At 45.4% G+C, this 26,265-nt stretch overlaps 1 protein-coding gene across 3 annotated transcripts in view; it reads left to right on the top strand.

Annotated features, from left to right (window-relative positions):
* Positions 1-26,265, top strand: part of Ptprg (protein tyrosine phosphatase, receptor type, G) — a 684,041-nt gene that overhangs the window by 568,567 nt on the left and 89,209 nt on the right. For all 3 annotated transcript variants that reach the window (XM_013010502.1, XM_013010503.1, XM_013010504.1), the window contains exons 9-11: positions 13,358-13,542; positions 18,466-18,574; positions 24,140-24,189. In XM_013010502.1, coding sequence (XP_012865956.1) covers positions 13,358-13,542; positions 18,466-18,574; positions 24,140-24,189 — 344 coding nt within the window. The remainder of the gene's footprint in view (positions 1-13,357; positions 13,543-18,465; positions 18,575-24,139; positions 24,190-26,265) is intronic.

Genomic DNA, 26,265 nt, shown 5'->3' with positions numbered 1-26,265 from the left:
TGCAAAGGGATCTGGGACAGATTTGGCCTAGAAACCATAGTTTAGACCCCTTCTCTCTAAGGTGGCTGAACCCAAGATGGAGAAATTAGACTTGTTTTAAGGTAAACATTGAATATCATAGGTGGTAGTGGGGTTGGGTTACAGCTCGGTGATGGAGCATTTGGTTATTAAGCACAAAGCCCTCGGGTTCCATCTGTTACAACCAAAACCCCCCAAGTGGTAGTATGGCTCCTTTTGGTTTTGCCTTTCCAGTCTACTATCAGACTGTAGGACCAATTGATAAATGACCTTCATTCATATTAGAGATACAACCAGAACTTGAGGTGATTGAATCAAACTTCTTAATTCCCTCCCCAACCCACCCACAGAAGCCCATTCCCCTAATTGTGATCTTTACCTAGAGCACCATGTTGGTGAGTACCAGAGCACACAGGCACCCCACTTTATACCCTCCATCAGGCCAGTAGGGGGCACTGGAAGGGAGCAAATAGAATACAGCTTTTCCATTTCCAGTTAGAAGAGTGGTAGACACTTTGGACACCAGACAGGAGGAAAAGTGATCTTAATACCCAATTGTTGCCAAAGAAAGACATAATGGATGTCATCCTTCAAAAAGAAAGCAAGCTTCAGTTCCAGTAAATGGAAACAACGTTTAGGCTCAGAGGATTGTCCAGGGACCATCCTATTCACCACGCTGCCCTTTGTTGGTAAATAACGTGGACCGACTTTAGGATTTAATGGGCTGTCATTTCAGTTATTCTGCAGCTCATTCCTGGCCATGTGGAAGAGCATTCCATGATGAGGGGCTGAATACTGTCTATTGTGGAGACTTTTGGAACCGTGAGCACAGAAAAATAACTTTCCTTCCAACAACATGAAACATATGGTTTATTAATTTAACGAAACCTGTTCATCCCACAGTGGAATCAAAACCACTTGATCTGATAATTTGATTCAATGGCTTAATTAAAGTGACACGGTATAATGTAATGAAAGCAAAGGAAATAGAGAGGATACTGGGCCGCCTGAGTACCTCCCAGTCTCATGAGCCATTGCCTCCTTTGGAGGGGAAAGGGAGGAATGGATTTTTGCTTGTCCTGATGGAAGCATCTATTTTTCAGCTACATTTACAATGCTAAAGATTGCTTCCTGATCCTGTTTCAGAGCAGTTTTAAAGGACATATACCAGTGTGGGGGGAATGCTTGAGTAACTCGCCTATTTTAAATCAGAATACATTGAAGAAGAACATCACATCTTGTACCTAAATTAGCAAACAAAGAAGTAAATCCATGATTGCTTTTAAAAAGAGTTTGACATTGAAATCATGGTTTTCTGCTATTTTGGGAGAAAATATTAATGTTGTTCTATTTTCAGTTTCATCATTTCCACTCACTAGATTAATGAGCTTGAATTACTTTATCTTATTAAAAGAAGCTGTGATATGAACATTGCATTCCTTTGTAGACAGCTGCTCTCCTGGAAACTGTTCCCAAAAAGTTGTCCTGAACTTCCAGCACAAAAGTACTAAAAGTGAAAAACGGGTTGTTGGTTTTTTTTTATGCCATTCCCTGGAGACATTTTTCTTATCCTCCTTTCAAAAATAACTTGCATTTGCCACTGTTTTTTTTTTTAACTTTGCCAGTAGTTAAAACAGAAGGCAAAAAGTAGAACTACACTAAAACCATGGATTTTACTAGTATCATATTTTGAAGTACCTACCATATTGTTTAGTGTGTGTGTGTGTGTTGTTATACATACTGTGTTAGGCATACTAAGTGCTCTACCACAGAACTAACTACAAGTCCTTGTTTTTGTTTGATAAGAAACCAACCCCAACCCTGCACAGATCTGATAGGCCTGTTATTAGCAAAGGCCCTGGGACAGAGGAACCAGAATGGAACAGGATCTCCTTGGAGCTCTTGATCCTCTGGTCTACTAAATGCTGGATTACAGGTCCGTGCCATCATGTACAACTATATCTAATACTTTCAAGAGCTCAGGATTCCGTGATGGTTGTGATCCTATGTAAATATGAAAGAAGTTGTGGCTTGAAGTTGAGCTAACACAGTGTGGTTTTTCAGGCACAGGTAATGGAAGCCTATGTCCGTCTGTTTCTTGTGGCCATACTGGTCCTTGTCTCTAGGTTAGCAGTGGTTTCTTTGTAAGTTGGAGGGCATCTGCCTCTGACATGGTTACTAGAGAATGTGTTTCGGAGTAGAAGGACTGTGCTTCCTGGCAGCAGTGTGAAGCCAGGGTGTTGGCACGTATTGGAACCTTCCCCGGAACACACACACAGCACTGTGTGGTCCACACTGTCCTGTCCCTCGCTAGCTCCCTCTCACATGTCAGTGCTTCCGTTCACCCACCACCCTCCGGTCCCAGCGGGCTTCCCTGGTGTTTGGAGGCCCTCGGCCTACGTCTGCCCCCAGTGACCTCTCCTCAGCTCTGCCTCAGGCTCCCTCCCTAGGGACATTTCCTGACTGCCTTGGCCTAGCCAGTTGGGTCAGGCCACCAGTACCATTTCTATATAGTGCTTATGATTTTGGGGGTGTTTTTCTCTTATGTATCTTTCTCACTCCTGCAAAAGCTCCATGTCATCGGTAAGGAAACTGCCACCCTCCAGCTTCCCCTCCCCACACTCATTGTACAGAAGGTACGCTGATCAGTGTTGCCTCCTTAAATATTGGGTTTAGATGGGTGGATTGGAGGAAGGACAGGACACAGATAGATGGCACAGCCAACATGTTGTACCCTTCCTCCTAGAGCAATGCACTTTCCCTTTCTCACTAGCCAGCAATCACAGCCCATGAAAAGTGGGGCTCCGATGTGTTAGCTCGAATCTGGGTGGAGACAGGGAGGAGTAGAGCTGGGACCAGACTGTTCATCTTCTCCATTCCTCTCACGGAGTCTTTCTAGTTCCTGCATGCCTTTCTTTAGCATTTCACGCATCCCTGTTTAGGAATACTCAGGCTTTCTTGTGGCCTGAGAAACAGACTCACCCTTCCACTCCTGAGAATCCAGCAGTGGACAGTCCAGGTGGCTGTGTTTCCAGTCATCCTTTGCTCTTCTCTTCTCAACACAGCCAGCATCCTTCTGTTGCTGGCTCTACTCCTAAGCAGCTCTCTGGGTGGGTTTTGTGATTTCGAAGCACTGGCTTATACTGAAGTGCGTCTTGGCTGTCACATTTCACATCTCTGCCTTTGCGGAGAAGGCTCCCACCTATGTGTCTGATGCTAAATGCTGTCAGGTGTAGTTGAGCACCCAGCACCATGTAATTTCTATACGTCTGTGCTAGCACTGGAAACATTCTCCCAGGAGAAAGGATCTTTCTCTGTGAGAAATATGCTGACCATTTAAAACCAGATGTTGATTTGCATCTGCCAGCTGTGAAGTTTGAGCCCCTCAGAGCATTTGGACCTGCTTGGTAGAGGCAGCCAAGAAGCCCTGCTAGCTCAGTTGCTGTTCCATGTTTAAATTGGTGATCTCCACTGGAGACCACTAGAGGGTGCTGTCCACTCTCGGCCTAGGCTCAGCATGCCAAATGGCTGTTTGCCTTCTAGGCCTCCTTGATTAAACCTTGTAGAAACTGGCATAGGGCAGTATCTATGAATGGGAGATCCCAGAACCTTACCATATAGGACCATCCTTACCAAGTGACCAGTTGATTTACATGTTACACCAGAGGGTTGAAGTGAATCTGGAATTCAAGTGCTTCAACCACCTTACTCCCCGACCCAGCCAGAAAAAGGAAGAAGTAGAGATCCAAAACTAATCAGGCACAAGTCAGGTGCAAGTAAGGTCACTACCAAACCCATTTCCGGAAGACAAAGACTAAGTAAAGAACAAATGAGGCCTTACAAAATCAAATCATACTTATCTAAAATAACTTTTTCAAAACTGATACCTGCCCAAGCCAGGTGCCAGTGGCTCACACCTGCAATAATGCTAACTACTCAGGAAGCTGAGTCCTGGAGAATCCTGGCTCAAAGTCAGCCTGAGCAGAAACACCTGTGAGACTTTTATCTCCAAATAACGAAACATTTTTTTTAAAAAGTGAAGTTGGTAGCATGGCTCAAATGGTAGAGCACCATCCTTGTGAGCAAGAAAGCCAAGCAAGTGTACAAGGTTCTGAGTCCAAGCCTCAGTGTCCAAAAAAAAAAGAAACCTAGCTAAGCCTGTTCTGGCCAGATAACTGGGGGGCATTTTGCCACATTCATTAGAATTACTTGTAAAGGTACTGCTTGGCTCTTACATTTGGTGTTTAGATCTCAGTCTTACTTTGCTAAGGGCAGTTTTAAGCTCTGTTTTAAATGGCTTGGCTTCTCTTTTCATAGCTGTAACGTCATCTTAGTTGTGAGCAAAAGGAGACCAGGTAGAGAAACACCGCTGCAATGCCAGGGCCCTGAGCCAAGTTCAAATTACATGCTGTGGATGCCCTAGAGACATGAAATTCTCCCCTTCCTTTCCATACTGACTGTCATTTGCTGAGTGTAGAATTGGGTCAGGGGCAGCGATAACTTCTCAAGTTGGCCCTCTTCTATGGTCAGGGTAACCACGTATCTGATACTCGTTTGTTGTTGAGAAACCTAGATATAATCACCATGTGATTGGATGGTGTACGAAAACCTCCCCAGGTAGCAGGTTCTATCAGTTCACAAACAAAGGACTTAAGACTTGCAGTTGTTGTCCTGATGCTTGGTAGAGTCTCCCATGTCTAGCACAGCTTGACCTCTGGAAGAAAACCCGCCCTGGGACAGATCCTGCTTTCAACGCTAAATTTGAGACCTAGTCTCAGACCATGTGAGTTCTCTCTCCAATTTTCCCACCACAGGGTCCTTGTCCAGTCTGTTTGTCTGTCTGACACATCCCAGTCTTTTTCCTTCAGGCTCACTGTTGAGTTTTTAGTTCAAGTATCACTCAACTTAGTAAAGCTTCCCCAGCTACAAATCTAAATCAAAGTTTCCTATGAAACCTCCATATAACAAGAACACTGGCATTTCCGTTAGGAACATATCACTATATAACCATTGGTGGTAGAAATATTGGACCCGTTAATTGTCCGGTAGATCCTCTAGGCCTCTTCTCATATTTATAATAAAGAATATTTGAGCCAGGCACTGGTGGTTCACACTTGTAATCCTAGCTACTCAGAAGACTGAGATTTGAGGATCGCGGTTCAAAGCCAGCCTGGGCACGGAAGACCATGAATCTCTTACCTCCAATTAACCACCAGAAAACTGGAAGTGGTGCTGTGGCTCAAATGGTAGAGTGTTAGCTTGAGCTGAAGAGCTGAGGGACAGCACCCAGGACCAGAGTGCAAGCCCCATGACTGACACACATGCACACACACACACAAATTGATTATTCAGAAAGCCAGTTATGATATGGTGTTGTCAAAATACTTCAAAACTGTGGTGTCCCGATCTATCTGCTTCTCAATGAAGACATTTATCTTATAAGTCCTCGCAGGGGTCTAATAGCCATTAGACTCGACCACTGGCAGTGTCCCATCCATCTTGCTAATACTACTGCTGTTTGTAGCCAACAAGTAAAATATAAAAGAATGGTAAATGTTTGTTAAAGGTAGAAATAATCATGTCTTTTTTTTTTTTTGCCCCCCTTCCAAGTTCACAGAGTTTGGTGAATTCTCTCCAGAACCCTCCATTAAGAGGCTGCTTGAAGGTGGTCAGATGGCAGATGCATTTGCCTCTATCCAGGAGATCAGGGTCCAGACCAGCCTGCACTTATCCCCTTTTACCCCCTATCCAGAGTGTGGCATGTGGCAGGTGTTGAGCAAATAGGACAGTGGCTCCTACGGCGCAGGTGCATTTCCTGTGCTTGACCCACCTTGTCCCCAGGCTGCATCTGATGCCACCCAGCTGGTTACATCCTTCATCAAAGCAGAGTGGGGTGGGCCTTGATTGATGCCTTCAGCGCAGGTCTCTCAAGCCAGGGTAATGATGGACCCAGCAGCGCCACAGAGTTACAGGAGGATTTGAAGATACGATTTGCCAGGCCCAGGATCAGGTTCCTCCTTGGATTCATTGCTCAGCGTAGAGGAGAGGTTTAGTGATGCCTGGCATCGCTCTGTGTGTGTTTCTGTTGTCCCCTGAATGGCTTCGGGGGGCCACCGGTTCTGCTGATGATAGGAGGATGGTGATTAGGCTCGGTAGATTCACAAGGACCCCCAGGAGTTGGAGCTGCTGTGGAAATTGTCCAGAGACTCCCTACTCTCATTGATCATCGAGACGAGAAGAACGGGGAGAGTGGCTGAGGGCTGGAGGAGGGAGAAAGAAGCTTTTGGCCCCAGAGGGTGGTTAACCCTCAAGGAAGCCCTTGTATGGGGGCTTTGGTGCGAGGCGGTGCTTGCCCTCCAAGGGTGGGCGCCTTTGACATGGACAGGCAAGAGTATGTGCGGAGAGAACGGCTGTGATCACAGTCAGACGGCACTGGGTTCCAAGTGTGACTCCTCCACCCTCAGCCTTAACGCGGCGCGTCTGGGACCCCAGCGCTTAGGGAAGTCTAGAGGAGGAGATAGCCTGACCCTGCGTAGCCTGTGCACACCAGGGCACACCAATCCAAAGTCCTGCCCTGATCACCTCCAGCACTGTCCCCAGACTTGGGGTGGGCAGGCACGGGGGAGGTAACCCCCCACCCCAAAGCGCCAAAGATTCTAGGTTTGAAGTCCTCCCTGGTCTCTGCGGGGACCCTGTGTTTACTGAGACTTCTTTGATATAGCCCTTTAGAAAGCGAATCCTTCCCTGCGGCCGTTTCTTGGGCAGGTTCCCAAAGGACCTGAGCTGAGCAGGGGCCGTAAAGCAGGGCAGGCAGCAAAGGAGGCTGAGAGGCAAGGCTGGCTCCTAGCCATGGGGCTCCCACACCCCCTCACCCACAGCTCTGGTCTGCTCTCAGGGGGAGACGTGGACTGTGCTCACTGAGTCTAGGCCCTCTGCAGTCCCCACCCTTGTGGAGAGCACCAGGAAAGAGCAGAGCTGCCCCGAGGGGCTGTGTTGGGGCCATCCTCTCTCTGACTCCTCCTTGAGAGAGAAGGCCTGTTGTCTCTGTCCAGGGTTGATGGGGGAGGGGCACTTAAACAATGACCAGTGAGAACCAGTGAGAAAATGATCCTTGACACAGACTTCGAATCCAGGCTATGGGGCCTCCACTGGGAGTCTCTGCATTTTTAAGGCAGCTGGGATCATGGGTTAAGGTGGATCTGGCAAAGTGCACCGTGTAGGAGTCTGTGAAAAGCAATCGGATCTTGGTAGGAATGGAACCAGAGCCCTCCTTCCCCTCCCCTCCCCCCCCAAGAAGAGCAAGGCTGATGTCAGGACACCCCACAGGTGATGTTTCCTTGAAGAGCCAGAGCTGGCACCTCCCACGTGGATTGCATGGAGTTGCCACGGGCAAGGTGAGGTTCGCAACTGGCTGTGGTTAAGGTAGGGAAAGGTGCAAGGCACCTGTCATTTCCCCTGATTGCACTCTTGAACTTTTGTGGTTTTGGTGGTTACTAGAGTTGGAACTTGGGGCCTCACACTTTCGAGGTAGGTGCTCCATCCCATGAGACTTGTCCTCAACCCTTTTTGTTTTAGCTGTTTGTGTAGACTGTGATACACCTACTATAACCTTCTATGGATCCAATATACCTTGTTCTTTGAGAAAAGATTTCACCAGCTCTCTTTTTGCCTTGGCTAACCTGAAACTAGGATCCACCTTCCTGGGTCTCCCACTTAGCTAAGAGTTCAAGTGTGAGTAGAAGAATCATCTGACCTTGGAGGTCAAGCACCCAAGGGTGAAGAGACTGAGTAGAGACCATGAGGACTGGACAGTACCGGGCCCAGTAGGGGTGTGGGCTTTGGAGCACAGATTTCTTATATCAGCTCATTGCAACGGATCCATGCAACTTCCTGGCACTGCTTTGTCTCTGTTATACTTGAACTTGGGATGGTTTCCATGGCTGGAAAGTGTTCCCATACCAGCAGATCATTGGCAGAACCATGCCCCAGCGTGCTGCCCACTTCTGCTTATGCTCTTCTAAGGACCTTTGACCCTCCCACCCTTCCCTCCAGCTGCTGAGCATTCTGGGAGTTTTGTTGCCTCCACAAATGGAACAGGATTTCTGATTGGCCAACGTCTCCTTCCAGAGGTATAAGGGAAAGATTGGCGCTGGAAGCCCCACACAGATTCAAGGTCCCTGAATCAGGTCACCCTAGGAGTGAAAGGAGAGGCCCTGATTTTCTGGATGGGAACTTTATCCCTGGTGCTAAGGGGCAAGGTGCTTTTGTTCTGACAATGAGATCAGAGGCCCTGCTAGGGACATTAGCTCCCAGTCTGTTCAGAGGGACAGACAAGTGGAGGCAAAGATACTATGAGAAGGGGCAGAGGAGCCACATAATATGAAAGCCACAATGGCGATAGGGCTGGGCTAAGAAATTGGAAGGAAAGGGTTCACCACACAGACCTGCGAACCATGATGCACCGAACGTGCTGAGAGCCAGCTGCATGCCAGCTGTAGACTTCAGGCAAATGTGTTGAACCAGACATAGAAAGTGCCAGCCCCTGAGCCTCACCGTGAAAGGCCAGGTGAGCAGGGAAGTCAGCAACATAATTGCTGATGCTATAAAGAATACAAATGCAGTAGGTGCCACAGTTCCAAATAACAGTTTGATCTCCCTTTATCTTCAAAGTCTGGAATCAGCAAACCACTGATGCATGGGGCCAAAGCTCACCCACCGCCATCTTTTGTATAATGGGAACTGACAGTGGTTGTTAATGTTCTTAAACAGTAGAGAAAGATCAAAAGGAAATTTGTGACACCTGAAAAATCCAATGAAACTGAAATGTGGGGACCATAAATCAAGCTTTTCTGGCACAGTCACGCTCGTTTGTGTGTACTTCCTGGACTCCAGAGTTAGGACCTTGTACTCACACAGCTGGAAACCCTTACTCTCTGTCCTTTGACAGACAAAGTTTCCCAGCCAGACCCTCCAAATCTGGACCACTGTGCACAGAAACACTCTTACTAGTCAACAAGGTGTGGGGCGGGCTGAGAGATAAGATTTCCTTCTCACGAATGGCTTCTGATGTGTGGTCTGCAGCAGGCATTTTAATTACAGAATTGCTTCCTGGAAAGTGAACCTGCAGAGTGAGTCGTCCTACAACAGCTTAACTCAGTATTTCCTTTTTTTAAGTGTATATATTCATTTTTGTCAGTCTTGGGGCTTGAACTCTGGGCCTGGGTGTTGTCCCTGAGCTCTTTTGCTCAAGGCTTGTGCTCTACTACTTTGAGCCACAGTACCACTTCCGGTTTTCTGGTGGTTAATTAGAGCTAAAAGTCTCATGGACATTCCTACAGGGCTGGCTTTGAACCAGGATCTTCAGATCTCAGCCCCCTGAGTTGCTAAGATTACAGGTATGAGTCACTGGTGCCCAGCCTAACTCAGTATTTTCTAATGCATTGAGACAGAAGCATTCCATACTTGGTTTCAAAGCAATAGTGCCATTCACTTTTACAAGGGGGAAATACAACCATGATGTGTGGAGCAAAATACTAAAAGAAAAATTAAATTGCAGGCTATATACATTCTATTCCAGTCCCAACCCAGTACTGGAGTTTGAATTCAGCACCTTGTGCTTACTAGTCTGGTGTTCTGCCACTTGAGCCATATCTCTAACCTAGCTTCTTGCAAGTTATTTTGAAGATGAAGTCCAGCAAACTATTCTGCCTGGGTTGGCCTCAAACTGAGGTCTTCCAGATCTCAGCTTCCTAGTAGCTAGGATTATAAGCTACCAGCTAACACATCCCACACCTTACCTCGACTGGTTTGCATGTACTTTCACATATGGATGAAGAGAATATCTATATGTTGGATTCCCAGAACATTTTCCCTGTGTGTATGTGCGCGTGCATGCACGCGTGCGTGTGTGCACACGCACGCTCATGCAAGGTCAGAGTCTCACAGGCTTTCCTGCCGGGGCTAGGCTTTGACGCCATCTTCCGATGAGTAGTTAGGACTACTACTAGAAACCACTGGCACCTGGCTTGACATGGTTGTTTGTAGTTTACACTGACAAGATTCTTTTTTTTCTTTTTGGTTTAAAAGAACTAACCCAAATCATCTTGATGTGCATAGAAAAACCTAGCAAATTTCATTTCAAATGCCAAGTGCCTGTGGCTCATGCCTGTAATCCTACTTACTTAGGAGGATGAGATCTGAGAATCACCATTGGAGGCCAGCCTGGACAGACAAATCTTACTCAGTTAACCTGCACATGCACACATACACACACACACACTCACACACACACACACACACACACACCCTAAATATGGCTCACGTTGGTATAGTGCTAGCCAGGAGTGAGAAAGCCAAGTAGAAATCAAGGCCCTGAGTTCAAGCCCCAGTACTGGAAAAAGAAAAAAAATAAAATAGCTAAGTAAATAAGAATGGATGCGTTGGTCTGTGGCTGATAGAATTACTTCTGTGCTTGTGATGTAATTGCTGGAGAGAGATACACTTCCTTGTAGTCCATCACTAAGGAAGATAAATAAGAACATCGTAGGCGGTAGGGGAAGATGCGGAAATCAGGTCATGGTTGTGAGCTACAGAATTTTCTAAACATACAAATCTTGATTGACTGCTAGTATTTGAAAACAGGGGGGGTGTACGTTTTGGCCAATCCCCCCCCCTCACCCCCTTTATCTGTGACTTTCTTGAGAAACAGACTTCTTCCTACATTGGTTTTATTTAAAAGCAGTAGCCTGGCGCCACCTAGTGTCCATGCTACATTACTTCCCCCTTCTGTGACTGATAAAGTCTCCTTTGATATCCCAGCTCTAGTGACATTTGTGTGGCAGGCGGCATATTGCCTCCTGGGGTTTTACGGGGCAGTGGGAATGCTTCATTAATTTATCCCTTCTTGTCTCAGCCATGCAAAGCACTTCTCCCACTGAACCATGGTTTGGCAGTTGAAGAGCAAAAGGAAGAGCAAAAAAAATCTACACCTGCTTTTCTCCAGCCATGGCTCCCGAAAACTCATGCTTTTCTGGCAGGCTCAGCCCTCTCCCTGTGGGGATCTGGGGTAGAAAATAGAGGTATCTGGCTCATGATGGGCTACCTTGCGTACACTTGGGCCCTGGAAGGTGCCTGGGTCAGGACCGAGCCCCAGTTCCTCAGCCTGTCTACTTGGTGCACACCCCTCCTTCTACCCACCTCCATGTTCCAAACTTACATATTCTCATTGACCTCCTCCAACTCTCCCCCACCTGCTCCCATACCCACCCGCACTCCTCTCCTTTCCTCTCCTCTCCTCACCTGGCATACATCTAGGCTTCTCAGCTTTTCCATCCTTCAGCTCTGAAACCTGCCTGCCATTTCTCTGCCAAGGTCATGGGTGACATCCACTGTGCGGACCCCTCCCCTACTCAGAGCCTGCTACACTCCCTGCAACCAGTGATCCTCTTCCCATGACAACTTCACATCGGCATGTCTGGCTCAAGTCTTCTCAGTACCTGCCAAGGGCTTGAGGGAGAAAGATCAGAATTCAAATCCAGTTCCTATGACCTTTACGGCCCCAGCTGCACCTGGTGCCATGAAACCCTCTGCCCTGTCTCCTTTCATTACTCTCCTATGGTCTCTTCTTCCCTGACAACATCCCAACTACTTCACACATCTCCCCCTGGGCCCACAGGCCGAGTCCAGTCCACTTCTCAAATGCTTCCAAGCTAGCATGTGCCTCTCCTCCCAGCCTACCATCATCCCATCCCCAAAGTCTGTATCCGCTCTGAATGGGTGATTCATTCTTATGAATCTCTTTGTTTTAGACCAGTGGTTCTCATCGGCCCAGGAGGAGACATTTTCTGATATCTGCAGACATCTTTGGCAGCTGTCATTTAAGACACACAGCCCCCAAGAGCAAAGAATCGTTTGCCTGAACCAGGAGTGTCCAGGCTGAGAAACCCTGTTCCACAAATCTAAAGTCAGACTTAAAACTCTCAACACTAAAGTGGGTTTGTGTGTACACAGGTGCAGATGCACTGTGTCCCCTAACACACACACACACACACACACACACACACACACACCCAGCACAGGGATAAAAAGATGCACTAGCTGACCTCTGTGTGTAACCCACTGCAGTATGATCGCACCGTGTTCTGCTGCTCCAGACAAAGCCATTATTTTTCTCTGTGTGTCTTTCCTTTTAAATGACGCAAAGTCTTGCAATAAATTGTACTTATTTATACTCTGAGATATCCACAATAAAATTTCACCTGTGGGAAATTCGTTGGGACACTCTACAAGTTCAAATGGATGGCTTCTTCAAAAAGTCTTTGTGGTAAGCCAGGTGCTGAAAGCTCATGCTTGTATTCAAGAGGCTGAGATCTGAGAATCACAGTTAAAAGCCAGCCTGGGCAGGAAAGTCTGTGAGACTCTTACCTCAAATTAACCACCAGAAAACCAAAAGCGGAGCTGTGGCTCAAGTGGTAGAGCTCAGGGACAGTGCCCAGGCCCTGAGTTCAGGCCCCAAGACTGTTCTACTCCCCAAACTCTCAAAAAAGTCTCCGTCATGGGGGGAAAAGTCCATATGACTTGAAAGGGGGAGCTACTAAAGTGTGGGAGAGGAGGAGGGTAACAGCTCAGGGTGATTTTTAAGAAATGAGAACAATTGAATATGGATTGTGTATCAAATAATATTATGAAATTCATTATATGCAAATAGCCCAGTGAAACTGTTCACTTGATGCAGTTAATATATGTTAATGAAAGCAATTTCTAAAACAATACTATTGAATCAACATTTAATTTCTTAGGTATGACACAGATGTGGTGACTGTAGGGAGAGTGGCTTTCCTCTTCCAGGGGTTTTGTTGGCAGTATTGGTGTTAGTACTCAGGGTCTCACACTTGTTCAGTTGATGCTCTGCCACTTGAGCCACACCTCCAGTCTGACTTTTGGCTGGTTAATTTGAAATGGAGTTATACAGACTTTTCTACCTGGGTTGGCTTAAAGCATCCATTCACTGCTTGTCAGCCTCTTGAATTGCCAGGATTACAGGCATGAGCATGTCCACATTGCTATGAGAATGTCCTCATTCTTAACAGGTGCAGGCCACAGTATTTAGGGTTGAAATAACGACCACACTTGGTGTCCAGTGGCTTCCCTGTGTTCATGGCCATGCCTAAATGGTAAAGAGGGAGGGACACCCATGTGGTAAATATGGATGGTAGCGGGGCTTGGCTGGCAGAGGTATAGGTTTCCCATGTGGCCATTTCAACTTGTCAAGGCTAATGTGGGAAAGATGACTTGTGCCAGACACCCCCCCGCCCCTGAGCTTGGCTATGTGTGTCTTTAGTCTGCAGCTCTCCGCCCATCCACATGAAGGTACAGCCTCTGAACCAGACAGTACTGCAGGTGTCCTGGAGCCAGCCTGAGACTATCTACCACCCGCCCATCATGAACTACATGGTCTCCTACAGTTGGACCAAGAATGAGGACGAGAAGGAGAAGACATTCACCAAGGACAGTGACAAAGACTTGGTAAGCTCCCACCCTGCCCCGTTCCAAGTCCCTCCTCTTGCGGTTCCAGTGCTCTTCTAGAACAGTCCCCTTTGCCAGACCCTGTGTCTCCCTGGCCTCCTTCACTGCCTGCTTCATCCTGACTTTACACTTAGCAGCTGGTGGAGCAGGAACTGCTGTGGTTGTTTCCTGGTACCAGTATTCACGACTAACATCCAGAGTGCCTCCACTCTACCCTTGTCATCACATCTGATTATTTGGCATGCTAAACGTATTACACAAGTGTACCATGGATCTTGATCCCTAGCAAGCACTATATGAATACTCTTTTTGTTGTTCTTGTTGGTTGGGGGGCTTGCACTCAGTGTCTGGGCACTGTCCCTGAGCTCTTCTGCTCAAGGCTAGTGCTCTCCCAGTTTGAGCTACAGCTCCACTTCTGGTTTTTTGAGTGGTTAATTGGAGGTAAGAGTCTTTTGGGGACTTTCTTGCCCTGGCTGGCTTTGAGCTGAAATCCTCAGATCTCAGCCTCCTGAGTAGCCAAGATTACAGGTGTGAGCTATCAACTCCCTGCTTCTATGAATACTCTTGATATGTGTGTTTGTGAAAGTCCTTGGGCTTGAACTCAGAGCCTAGGCACTACGTCTTAGTTTTTTTCATTCAAGACTGGTGCCCTACCACTTGAGTCACAGCTCTACTTCTGTCCTTTTAGTGGTTAATTGAAGGTAAGAGTCTCATGGACTTGCCCGTCTGAGAAGGCTTCAAACGAGAAGTCTTTTTTGTTGTTGCTTTGTTTTCATTTATATTTATTGTAAAGGTGATGTACAGAGGGGATACAGTTACATAGGTCAGGTAATGAATACATTTCATTTGAACAGTGTCACCTCTTCCCTCATTTTCTCCCATTTGTTTCCCTCCTACTCCAGGTAATATAGTTCATTTTCAACAGAGTCCAGTGAGTATCGCTGCTGCATTAGTTCACCCTCTCTTCCACTAATTCTGGGCTTCCCTTTCCCCTCCCCAGAACAAATATACTTACAAACAAAACAAAAAGTACAGAAATCAAAAACCGTGACAAAAGGGGAGGAACAAAAAAGAAACACAGAAAAACAAACCAGGATTCTGAGACCTCATCTCCCTGAGTAGCTAGGATTACAGGTGTGAGGCACCAGCCACCCAGCTTATATGAGTACTCTTCTGATTACACTCATGCTACCTCTGTCACCATCTTTTTATCGTCCCCACCACCCCCACTGTCCCTAGTTCCCTCCACTTCTTGTGGCCTGACACATTCCTATTACCTGCTGTGGAACCCCGTGGCCAGGCCGATTTGTTCTACCTCTGTTCTCCAGCTCTTAGATGCTGTTGTGTCTGTCCTTATTTTGAAGGAAACAAGCCCTGTTCAACTTTTCCTCTTCACAGTTACATAAACGTTGAGCCTCTGATGCCCACCAACCACAGCCTTTCAGAGCAGTTGATGGTAGAAGCCATCTTTTCCTCTTCCAGCAAACCCTCCAACATTCCCTCATCTCCCAAATCTTCGCTCATGTCCCAGTCTTTGCCCAGAGAAACTCCGGGTGACAGACACGCTGGGTCGGAAAGCCTAGCTGTGCTTATTGTTAATCAAAGGAAGTCTTCAGAATAATGAAAACCTATAATTGTCTATGTAGGTGAAAACTGAAGTGACACTGAGGGGGATTCTTAATGGCTGTTCCCATTTTTTTCCCCTTCTCCCAATACAGAGTCCTTCCGGGCCCATTCAATCAGTGATACAATAATGCTTTTCATATTCCTTCAGGTGAACATTCTTTGACTTCGTTTCCATTTAGATTTTCAATTTCCCTGCTAGACATTGTTATCTGGGTCACATTAGAGAAGTGACAGGCTTTGTGAACTCAGAGAGTAATCCACTGGGAGACACCCAAGGTGATACCGAATTCTAACCTTGCTTTTGCCACCATAGAAAGTCAGGAAAGGGGGTTGGTCCTGGCTGAACTCACGCATTCATCAGTGAAAACTTACCTGGGCACCTACTTGGTTTCTTGTTCTAATTGGAAAATAATTCAACCCGCGGAGATGAGTAGAAACTGGCTGGAAGTGAATTCTAATAAATCTCTGTACAGATAAAGGGAAGATTTTGCTTGGAATAGAATAAGAGGAGGGGGAGGGTCAGAGGTTTAGAAAATGAGGCACAAATTAGTTTTAGAGAAAGATCGAGAGATACACAGAAAAATGTGCTTTGATAGCAAGTTCTGTTTCATAAGGAATTCTAGAGTGGTTTTTTTTCTTCTTTTAGGACACACAAAATTAATATCCTTAATTCCTCAGCATGTCAAGACTGCTGACTTAGTGTAACAACACATTTCTCTAACTTCGGTTATTATGTACTGATGGAGGGATGCAGATACCTACTTCCTTGCCACTCACGTGTGAGACAGATATAACTGCTCCCTTTAAACAAGACCAATAGTTAAAATGCCATGAGCCTAACCTAGTATTCCTGTACAGTTTGAACTTGGGGCCTGGGCACCATCCCTGAGCCTCTTTGTGCTCAAGGCTAGCACTCTATCACTTGAGCCACAGCACCACTTCTAGTATTTGAGTGGTTAATTGGAATTAAGAGTCTCATAGGGACTTTTCTGCCTGGGCTGGCTTTGAACTACTGTCCTCAGATCTCAGCCTCCTGAGTAGCTAGGATTATAGGTGTGAGCCACCATTGCCCAGCCCGTACAGCTTTCTTTCTATATATGACCCAGAGTGCACAATTCCATGACAAGACCTCTTACTTCTGGGACCCTCTAGAAATCAGGGTCTGTTTTGTTGTCTTCTTTGAGAAGCAAGTACTAGCTACATTTAGGTATATGTTATTTTTATTTTGGTTTGGGGTAACTGGGACTTGAATTCAGGCACTCACTGTCTTGGTTGGATTTTTCACCTAAAGGCTGGCACTCTACCACTTGAGCCACACCTACACTTCTTACTTTTTGCTGATTCCTTAGAAATAAGAATCTCTCACTGTCCTGTGCAGTCTGGCTTTGAACTGTGATCTTTAGAACTCAGCCCCCTGAGTAGCTAAGATGGCAGGCATTACCAGTGCCTGTCACATTCCCTTACTTTTAAAAGCTATTGGAATAAACAGTGAAGAAGAGTGACCTGGATTTGTCTGGTGATGTTTGATCAGAGGTTAGCAAATATTTTTCTATAAAGGGCCAGATAATAACTAGTTTATGTTTTACAGGCAACACAGCCTCTGTTTTAACTATACAACTCTGCCAGTGTAGAGTAAAAAGAACCCTACATGGTATATCCATGAGTGGCTGGGACTGTGTGCCCATAATATTTTATTTATAAAGCAGATGGTGAGCCAGATCTGGCCTCACAGGCTGTAGCTTGCTGATCTTCCTGTAGCATTGCTTCTTCTGCTCACTGTGTTCTACTTATAAGCCAGGTTTGCTTGGCCTGGTCACAGGTCTCACCAGAGCCTGTGGGGTGGTTAGTCCTACCCCCATCACACAGTTGAAGCTGGAAGCTATTGAGCAGCTGAGTGAGGCCCACAGGGCTCCTGAGAGCAGTGGCAGGGTAGATCTTCATGACCTCTGGCCTAGTGTTCTTGCTGCCTGTCCTCTGATATACATAGTCAGGATACAACAAGGCAGGCCTTCAAGCTGGAAAGAGACAGACACACAATTGAGTTCTTTTTGATGTCCTAAAGTCTGTGAGGCACTAGAGATCATTTATCTGATAATTGTAGGTATTATCTAGAATCCATACTTAGCTGGACATGCTAAGGAAGCTAAGACAAGAGGATTGCAAGTCTGAGGTGAGCCTCAGCTACGTAGTAAAGAAAAATCCTGTCTGAGCCAGGCATCAGTGTGGCTCATGCCTGTGATCCTAGCTACGCAGGAGGCTGAGATCTGAGGATCACAGTTCAAAGCCAGCCCATGCAGGAAAGTCCATGAGACTCTTATCTCCAATAAATCACCAGAAAACCAGAGGTGGCACTGTGGCTTAAGTGGTAGAGTGCTGGCCTTGAACTGAAGAGCTGAGAGACAGTGCCCAGGCCTGTCTGAAAATGTTTGTAGCTTATCCAGATGCCAATGGCTCACAGCTATAATCCTTGCAACTACGGAGACTAAGATCTGAAGATCCTGGTTCAAACTGGGTCTGGGCTGGCAAAGTCTGTAAGACTCTTATCTCCAGTTAGCCTCGAAAAATATCAGAAATGGAGTTGTGGTTCACTTGGTAGCACATTAGTGTTGAACAAATAAAAAACAAAGCTTAGGGACAGGGCCCTGGCCCTGGGACTATCACTAATGTGTTGTGTAGTAGCACACACAGACACACACGCACACACACACACACACATGCAATAATATATAGCCTAACATGACATCTAACATATTAATACATTATAATTAATATACATTATAGTGTATTATGTTATGTGTTATATATAAAATATGTTATATGTATATATAACATGTCACATATGTATATAGATATAAGCTATATGTATATACAGCTTATTAGGTATAGCAGCTATCAATTATGACAGACAGGCTTTAAAGGGGGCTGGAAGCAGGTTCTAAGACACAGTGAAGAATAATGTGCTTCTTTCTCTTCCCAGACCAGGTCCCTTATGAGCACTCTGTATTCCAAAGAAAGCCCTCAGTGGTAGAGAACCTCTGGCCCGTGGGCAGTATAAGAACAGAGAAATCATTTGGTACATGACAGAACAGACGCCTGTGCTTCCCCTCAGCTGCCCGATGCAGTCTGCTTGTACGGATCATTTTGTGTGGCCCACGATGGGTTTCACAACTATGTAAATGACCTATGGTAGACAGAAGGTTCCCGCCTTCCCTGAGCTACCCAGGTTTGTTTTAGATTGCTCTGTGTGCCTTGACCTCGATGAAAACCACCTCACTGCCCTCTCTTTCTTCCCTACAGAAAGCCACCATCAGCCATGTCTCACCCGATAGCCTTTACCTGTTCCGAGTCCAGGCTGTGTGTCGAAATGACATGCGCAGTGACTTCAGCCAGACCATGCTCTTCCAAGGTGAGGCCGGCTTCTCCTACCTGGGCCACTCTGAGCCACCTCCATCCTCGTGCTTTTGTCTTTTTCCTCTTCTGGGGCTTGGACCAAAGAAAACACAGATGACTTACTGATTAGGTTAAGGGTTGAAACCAGACCGATCTGTATTTATAGTTGGAGGTTGCATAGGCCAGAGTGCCCAGCTAATTTTTTTAAATTATTATTGGCTTTATTGTTCTTTTCCAACAATAGGGAATCAGGTTCAAGTTCCTTAACCTGACCGGGGTCTAGGGTGGTGTCAGATGATGAAATCACCTGTAAGTCGTGTCACTGCATTTCCTCTCAGTATTTGATGTGGAAATCCATGGATTTCTCTTCAAATGCTCAGCACAATTCAGTTCTCTCAAGAACTGGAGCCCAAAATAGAGGCAGCTCACCTATCTGACCAGCCGGCCAGGCCGCTGTGGGCCAGACCCCTGAGATTCCTGGAATCAAGATGCATGAGCCTGCCAGCAAAGAACTACTAGAATATTCTGGGGGTCAGATGTAGGGTGAAGCCAGTGGGACTTCACCTTGGCACAAAATGTTTAAAAGGTATCCCAGAAAATCCTAATAATAATCGATCAAGAGATATAACATTGTCATGGAATACTTTTTAACGCAAAATCAGTGCAAGATTTCATGAATAAAACATCAGAATTTTCAGTAATTTCGGTATTCTTTCTAGAAATAGGCAGCCAGTTCTGGCCCTGCCCCTCTTGGCCACAGTGGTTTTACGTTAGACCCCAGCACCAGCTTGGCCTAGATTACAAGGCTTTTCTCAGCGCTCTGAGGCTTTCTCTGATTAGAGTCTTCCCAGGGCCCCAGCTGTCCCAGCTGTAAGGTGAGACACCCGCTTACTAGGCCAAAGGCGTTTTCCTGTTTTGAGTCATGGATGGGATGCAGTTGGTGGATTATTTTGCTAGAAGATGACAGGAAGTTGCACATAAATGCAGCACTCCTGTAAATCCTGTGAGGAGGGCAGGAGATGGAGTGGGGAGCGGGCAAGACTCCAGCCTCCGCAATGTCTGTGAGAACCCTCTCAGAACCCCTGCAGTATGGGCCCAGGATTCTAAGCTCTGGCCAGATGACCCTGGTGACTGGCAGGTGCATTCATGGACGGAAAGATGCCAGGTTCGAGCTGGGCTCTGAGCCTTGGGGAAATCACTCCTGGCTACCTTTTGGCAGCTGTGCCATCTGAGATCACTTTTTCCCTTCTCGAAGCTGTCGTTGGCCAACCCCAAAAGTGGTATCAACAGCACCAACAAGACCAGATCCCTGAGGAATAACACGGGGCGATGGAGACATGGGCACAGTACTAATTCCTGGCTCTGTCGACACGCCTGTGTTTCCCTTATCTGCGACTTGTGGAGCCCAAAGAGTGTTTCACGTTAGGAGCTTTTGGGGATTCGGATTACTTGCCTCAACTTTAGTTCAGCATCCCTGATTCAAAATTTTGAAGTCCAGGAGGGCTCCAGAGTCCTAAGCCATCTGACAGTCATGAGAGTCACCATCAGGTTTCAGCTGTGACATCTTCAGATTGTCCTAGGACCGATATAAAATTGATAAACCCTGGGTAAGAAGGCCTCTAGCCTAGATTTCTTCCAAAAGTCTTCTTTTCTAGTTGGAAATTTTTAGGTATCTCATTTAAGTATTCTTTACTATTGATCACATCCTTTTTTTTTTTAAGCAACGAATTGATTAGTGGTGTTTTTTTTTTCCCATAATCAAAACTTGTTCCCTATGACTATCCATAATCTTGAAGGTATATTGAGTTAGGACCACAGGCCAAGGTCAGCTGTGAGACTGCCAAGGAGAAAGAGAAGAGATGGCCAGACTGGGAGCTTACTGAGGCCGGGCCTGGGCACTTTGGAGTCATAAATCATGATTAGACCTCCTCTGAGCGCTGACCAAGAGTCTGGGATCTGCAGAACTGCCTCTCCTGATTAATAGCCCCTGAGCTGCCTGGCTTCTGCATAGACTTTGAAAAATTCAATGTTTATAATATAATGCAATTTCAAAAGGCCCTGTCAGCTATAAATTTATAGCAGGGAATGCTTTAAATGTTTGGTCATGGAGACTTGTTGGATATGGCCAGTGTCTCCAGGTCTCTGCCTGTTTCTTTGGTCCAAGGTGGACACACACATTGGCTCATTTTGTATCCTGGTGTGCATCAGTGTTGAACCAGGGGCAGGAGCCTTTCTCCACCCAGCCCCACACTGGACTCCCATTTCCCTGTATCTACCCAAGTACTGTACACACCTGAAGCCAGCGATTGGCCCTTTCCTACTGAACCAGATCGGTGCTTATGAGCCAGACAAGCCAATGTTGATTTTTTTTTTTTTTTTTTTTGGTCATGGAGCTTGACCTCCAAGCGTAGGCACTGCCCCTGAGTTTTTGTGCTCAAGGCTAGAGCTCTACCATTTTTAGCCACAGCACCATCTCCAGTTTTAATTGGAGATAAGACTCTCATGGACTTTCCTGCCCAGGTTAACTTTGAACCATGATCCTCAGGTCTCAGCCTCCTAAGTAGCTAGAATTGCAAACATGAACCACCAACACCGGGCCCCAGATTTACCAACTGTTAGAACTTCAAGCTGCACAGCAGCTTTGTTCACAATAATAAGTTTTGTTGGTGGTGGTGGTGGTGGTGGTTGGTTGTGGGTTTTGAAGCTGAGCCCAGGTGCAGTCTCTAGTTCTTCAGGTCAAGGCGAGCTCTCTATCACTTGTGCCACAGCACCACTTCTGGTTTTCTGATAGATAATTGGAGATAGGAGTCTCATGGACATGCCTGCCCAGGCTGGCCTTGAACTGTGATCCTCAGATCTCAGCCTCTTGAGTAGCTAGGATTACAGGTGTGAGCCACCGGCACCTAGCTGAGGTTTTTTAATAATAGATTTACGTTCAATTTGGGTGCAAGAGAAAGCCACATGGCATATTTTCTTTATTGTAGGAAATACAGCAATATTTATATTGTATATAAGATAGTGAGAAATCTTATTTACCTCACTGTGCTTTTAATTGTAGTCATAGTGAGCAATAATTGTAATGTGATGGTTGCAAAGAAATCGTCTTGAACCTCACAGATGGAAGCTTATACTATAGGTGTTATTTCACAAATAGGACTGTAGTTTAAGGCACAATAGTTGGAGAAAAAGCTCTTAGCTATTAAGTAAATAGAGTTCAGGGGTTTGGTTCGGTTCTGTTTTGTGTGTATTCTGCACTCACATACCAGTACTAGGGATTGAACTCAGGGCCTGCTTTATTCTTGCATACCTTTTTGTACTCAAGGTGCTTTACCATTTGATCCATACCTCCATTTCTAGATTTTTTTGCTTGTTAATCATAAGAGTGTCTTGGATTTATTTATTTTTCCCCAGGCTAGCTTCAAATTGGGATCCTCAGATCTTAGTCTCCCAAGTAGCCAAGATTATAGGCCTGACCCACTGGTACCTAGCAGTGTTCAGTTTACTTATTCTAGGATGCAATCATTTCTACACAGCAGAGAGTTAAGTATTACTCAGTACTCTCAGTTTTTGAGGAAATGATAAAGAGACTGGCAGCTCTTCCAACAAAATGTTTTGCTCTTCTTGGTTATTCTAGGAAGTGGAGGGTTTCAGCCAGGCGCCAGTGGCTCACGCCTGTAATCCTAGCTACTCAGGAGGCTGAGATCTGAAAATCACGGTTCAAAGCCAGCCCAGGCAGGAAAGTCCGTGAGCCTCTTATCTCCAATAAACCACTAGAAAACCTGAAGTGGCACTGTGGTTCAAGCGGTAGAGCACTAGCCTTGAGTTGAAGAGATGAGGGACAGTGCCCAAGCCCAGAGATCAAGCCCCATAACCAACCCCCACCCCCAAAAAGTGGAGGTTTTTCTACCATTTTCTTTGAGCCTACGACCCATTGGGTAGCCTAACAAAGCCCACAGATAGTTCCTCCCAAAGGCTTTGAATAAACAAGCAGATTGCTTAGGAGATCATTTCAGATTCAATTTATAGTCCAACACTGCTGTTAAAACATTTTAGACAAACTAGGAAGATAGTCTATGTACTAACTGCATCAAAGCATCCAATGACAAAAGATTTGTCCATTGGCCGCTGGGATGTCCAAGTCAGCGTTGAGCCAAAATAGACATCAGATCTGCAGAGGGAGTTGAAGTTGATGCCTGTGTTCATCCTGGAAGGAGTGCTTAGCTAGAATCAGGTGCCTTGTCTCTGCATTCCCTTAGACCCTCTGATGGTAAGTTAACCACTCTCGAGGTGAGGGGTCCTGCGAGTCCTGTGATCACTACCTTGGTAGATGTTGTCTGAGGCTGATATAAAGAAAAACAAACAAACAAACCCCATGCTGATGTAGTAAGCTGCTACAGGGTGTAATAAGCTGAAGATGTGTACTAGACTTGCCAAAAGATTAATTGAAGTGATGATTCATAAAAAGATAATGCAGAAGGAACAATGGGTTGATACAATTTCCATCAAATAAAGCTCAAAACAGACAAAACCCTGACAGAGGTCCCACGGCCTCTCTCTCTATCAATGTGTATAGACATCGTGTCTATATCTTAAAGTGGGTGGCAGTTATGTAGGCATTTACACATGTAAAAAATAATTAAACTGTCAGGTTTTATACTCATGGGGTTTCAAAATAGCTTTTGTTTTCAAAGCAAACTAGATTTGTGGACCTTGAAGTTACTGAATTTAAACTGAAGATTGTAACAGTAGTCATTACTGGACGTGTCAGCAACAACCCTCTCCAAGTGGCTTGATCACTTTATGAAAGGGCCTTTTAAAGTTGTTGTTTAGCAGTGACATTTAAAATGGTCCAATTGCTTTTCTCTTTAATGTGACAAAAAAGAATAAGGATCAAACACTATTGCTGCTGAATGCCATAACACTGTACTGTAAAATTGTGACTGAGGGAATGAAAAGGTTTATACTTTAAAAAATAAAAACAAAACATCAAATGGAAGAAATTATTCATGAAACCTTAAAAATAAACTGCACACTTAAATCCTGTGCATTATATATAACATTATATATAATGTATCTCAATGAAAGAGAAAACTAAAACTTGAAAGTCTTTTAAATTAGTACCTTAAGACAGGAGACAGCAAAGTACAGATTTATATATCCGCTGTGTCTTGCTCTCATGTTTTAGCATGACTCACAGGCTAAGGATCTTTATTTTTATTTTTGTTGGTCATGGGACTTGAACTCTGGGCGCTATCCCTGAGCTCTTCAGCTCATGGCGAGCGCTCTACCACTTGAGCTACAGCACCACTTCTGGTTTTCTAGTGGTTAATTGGAGATAAGAGTTTCACAGACTTTCCTGCCCTCGCTGGCTTTGAACTGCAATCTTCAGATCTCAGCCTTCTGAATAGCTAAGCTTAGTAGGCTAAGGATTTTATACTCTGACATGGTTGAAGGAAAAATAATAAAAGACTAATATTCTGTTACATGAAAATTGTCTGTAGTTTAGATTTGTGTCAGTAGGGGGTTTTGAGGGAACCAAAAAATGATATTCTGTTCACATTATATCTTCTTTATTTCTCAGCTAATACCACCCGGATATTCCAAGGGACCAGGATTGTGAAAACAGGAGTGGTAAGTAAAAGGATGTGGTAACTTTGTCCTAGTTGGTTGTTCATTTGCATGTAGTTCACATTCTTACCATGAGGTGGCAGTAAAATGTTGTTGAACTGCTCAATGTGGAGATTAAAATGGAGAAAACATTATTCACTCTATAATTCATTAGTGAAGCAAGCTCTGCAACAGTATTAAAGGCCTACATTGTATTATGTGAAAATTAAAATCTCCTGAATTCTTACTTATTTATGAACTCTGGGATCAAAGAGTACAGGAACACAAAAGTAATCCAAACCTTCCTTTTGGCATAAGCCAAAATCCAGATTTTCACCTACCCAAAAGTTCCAGGATTTTCCAATTTCTGGATCCTGGACTCAAATGTCAGTTTTCTCTGTCCTAGTGCAGGTACTGATCATAATATTAATCCCAGTATAGATGGTAATAACAGTAGCCTAAAACTCACTAAGCACTTTGAAGTCTTTAGACAGACTATTTCATTTCTTTCTTAAAATAACCCACAGAATTGGTGGTACTGTTATTCCCATTGGCCACATGAGAAAACCAAAGTGTCCAGTATTGGCTTGATTGCAAGTTCAAGCCTAGGCTGTCTGACTTGTTTATACCATGTAACTTAATTATATTGGGCATTTGATTTTCACTAACCGGTTTCAGAATTCAACTTTGCCTACACGAACATCTTTAAGCTACAAAGCCTTCCGTGTAAAATTTGGTGATGAAGTTGCAATCCCTAAATTATTCAGGTGATTGTTTTAAATGTATAAAAGATGGATGGAATCTTAGATCTATAGACTAGTCTATAAGAACTTGTCAGAATAACACTTGTTCCTGGGTCCCAGTGGCTCACACCTGTAATCCTAGCTACTCAGGAAATTGAGATCTGAGGGTCAGCCAGCCCACGAAAACAAATTCAAGAGATTCTTACCTCTAGTTGACCAGGAAAAAAGCCAGAAGTGGAGCTGTGGCTCAAGTGGTATAGAGTTCCAGCCTTGAATGGAAAAGCTAAAGAACAGTGCAAAGGCCCTGAGTTCCAGCCCCAGTAGGACACAGAAAAAATCAAAATAAACAACAACATTTCTTTTTTTTGGGGGGGGGGGTCCAGTCGTGGGGCCTGAACTCTGGGCCTGGGCGCTGTCCCTCAGCTCTTCAGCTCAAGGCTAGCGTGCTACCACTTGAGCCACAGCGCCACTTCCTGCTTTTTTCTTTTTGCTTATGTGGTACTACGGAATGGAACCCAGGGCCTCAGGCATGCAAGGCAAGCGCTCTACCACTGAGCCAACTTCCCAGCCCAAAGAACAACATTTCTTAAGACTGACCCAGGAAACTTGTTGGGCCCTGGTTTGAAATGGTGGGCGGAAGGAGGCCGCAAGCAGCTCTGCCTCTACACCTTCCTAACCCCTACCACTGCTGAGCCTTAGTTTCCTCTCCTGTAAAATGGTGATGATCATGCCTGCCTCCAGGATAGCAGGGAAAGTTCCAGCACACTTGTGTTAGGCAGAACTGCTGTGAGTATTGTTAATCATCTGCAATGGCACAGGCTTTGCTCTGGATAAACTTGAGACTCTGAAAGACACAGTGGCTGGAGAAAAGTTCCCGGATGGAAGCTAGTTACCAGAGCTTGTGCATAGTGCGGCTCCTGCTTCTCACTTGGCCGCTGCAGAGCTGGGCTGGCCACTGTCCATCTCGATACAGGTGGTAAGAGTTGAATCAGATCCCAGACTTCAGAGCTAGTTACTCACCAGCAGTTCTTTTGGTTGCCATAAAAGTTGGGGTCCCTGGCTTCTCATTATTACCCCCCAAGAATAGTAGGCTAGCTGATGTTGCTGATTTAGTACTTTGAGCCAAATGTAATGCTACTTACTTTTTGCCACTTGGATCATCCCAAGCAGTATCCGTGAAAGGCTAGTGTTCGAGGCCCTGGTACAATTCTTAGTACACATCTAGAGGAATTCCAAAAGAACCATTAGCAGGAGAGTTGCTCATCGTGGACCAGCCATGGTCAGCTTCCCAGCCTCTGTTCAGCACCCTCACAGGATGGAGGAGGACAAGTCTGAGGTTTTCCAAAGCAGGACATCT

This window comes from Dipodomys ordii, unplaced genomic scaffold (genome assembly GCF_000151885.1).
Source record: "Dipodomys ordii isolate 6190 unplaced genomic scaffold, Dord_2.0 Scaffold12, whole genome shotgun sequence".
NCBI classification, from domain to species: Eukaryota; Metazoa; Chordata; class Mammalia; order Rodentia; family Heteromyidae; genus Dipodomys; species Dipodomys ordii.
Note: the sequence above shows the minus strand (reverse complement) of the source record. Positions and strands in the feature narration are given on the sequence as shown.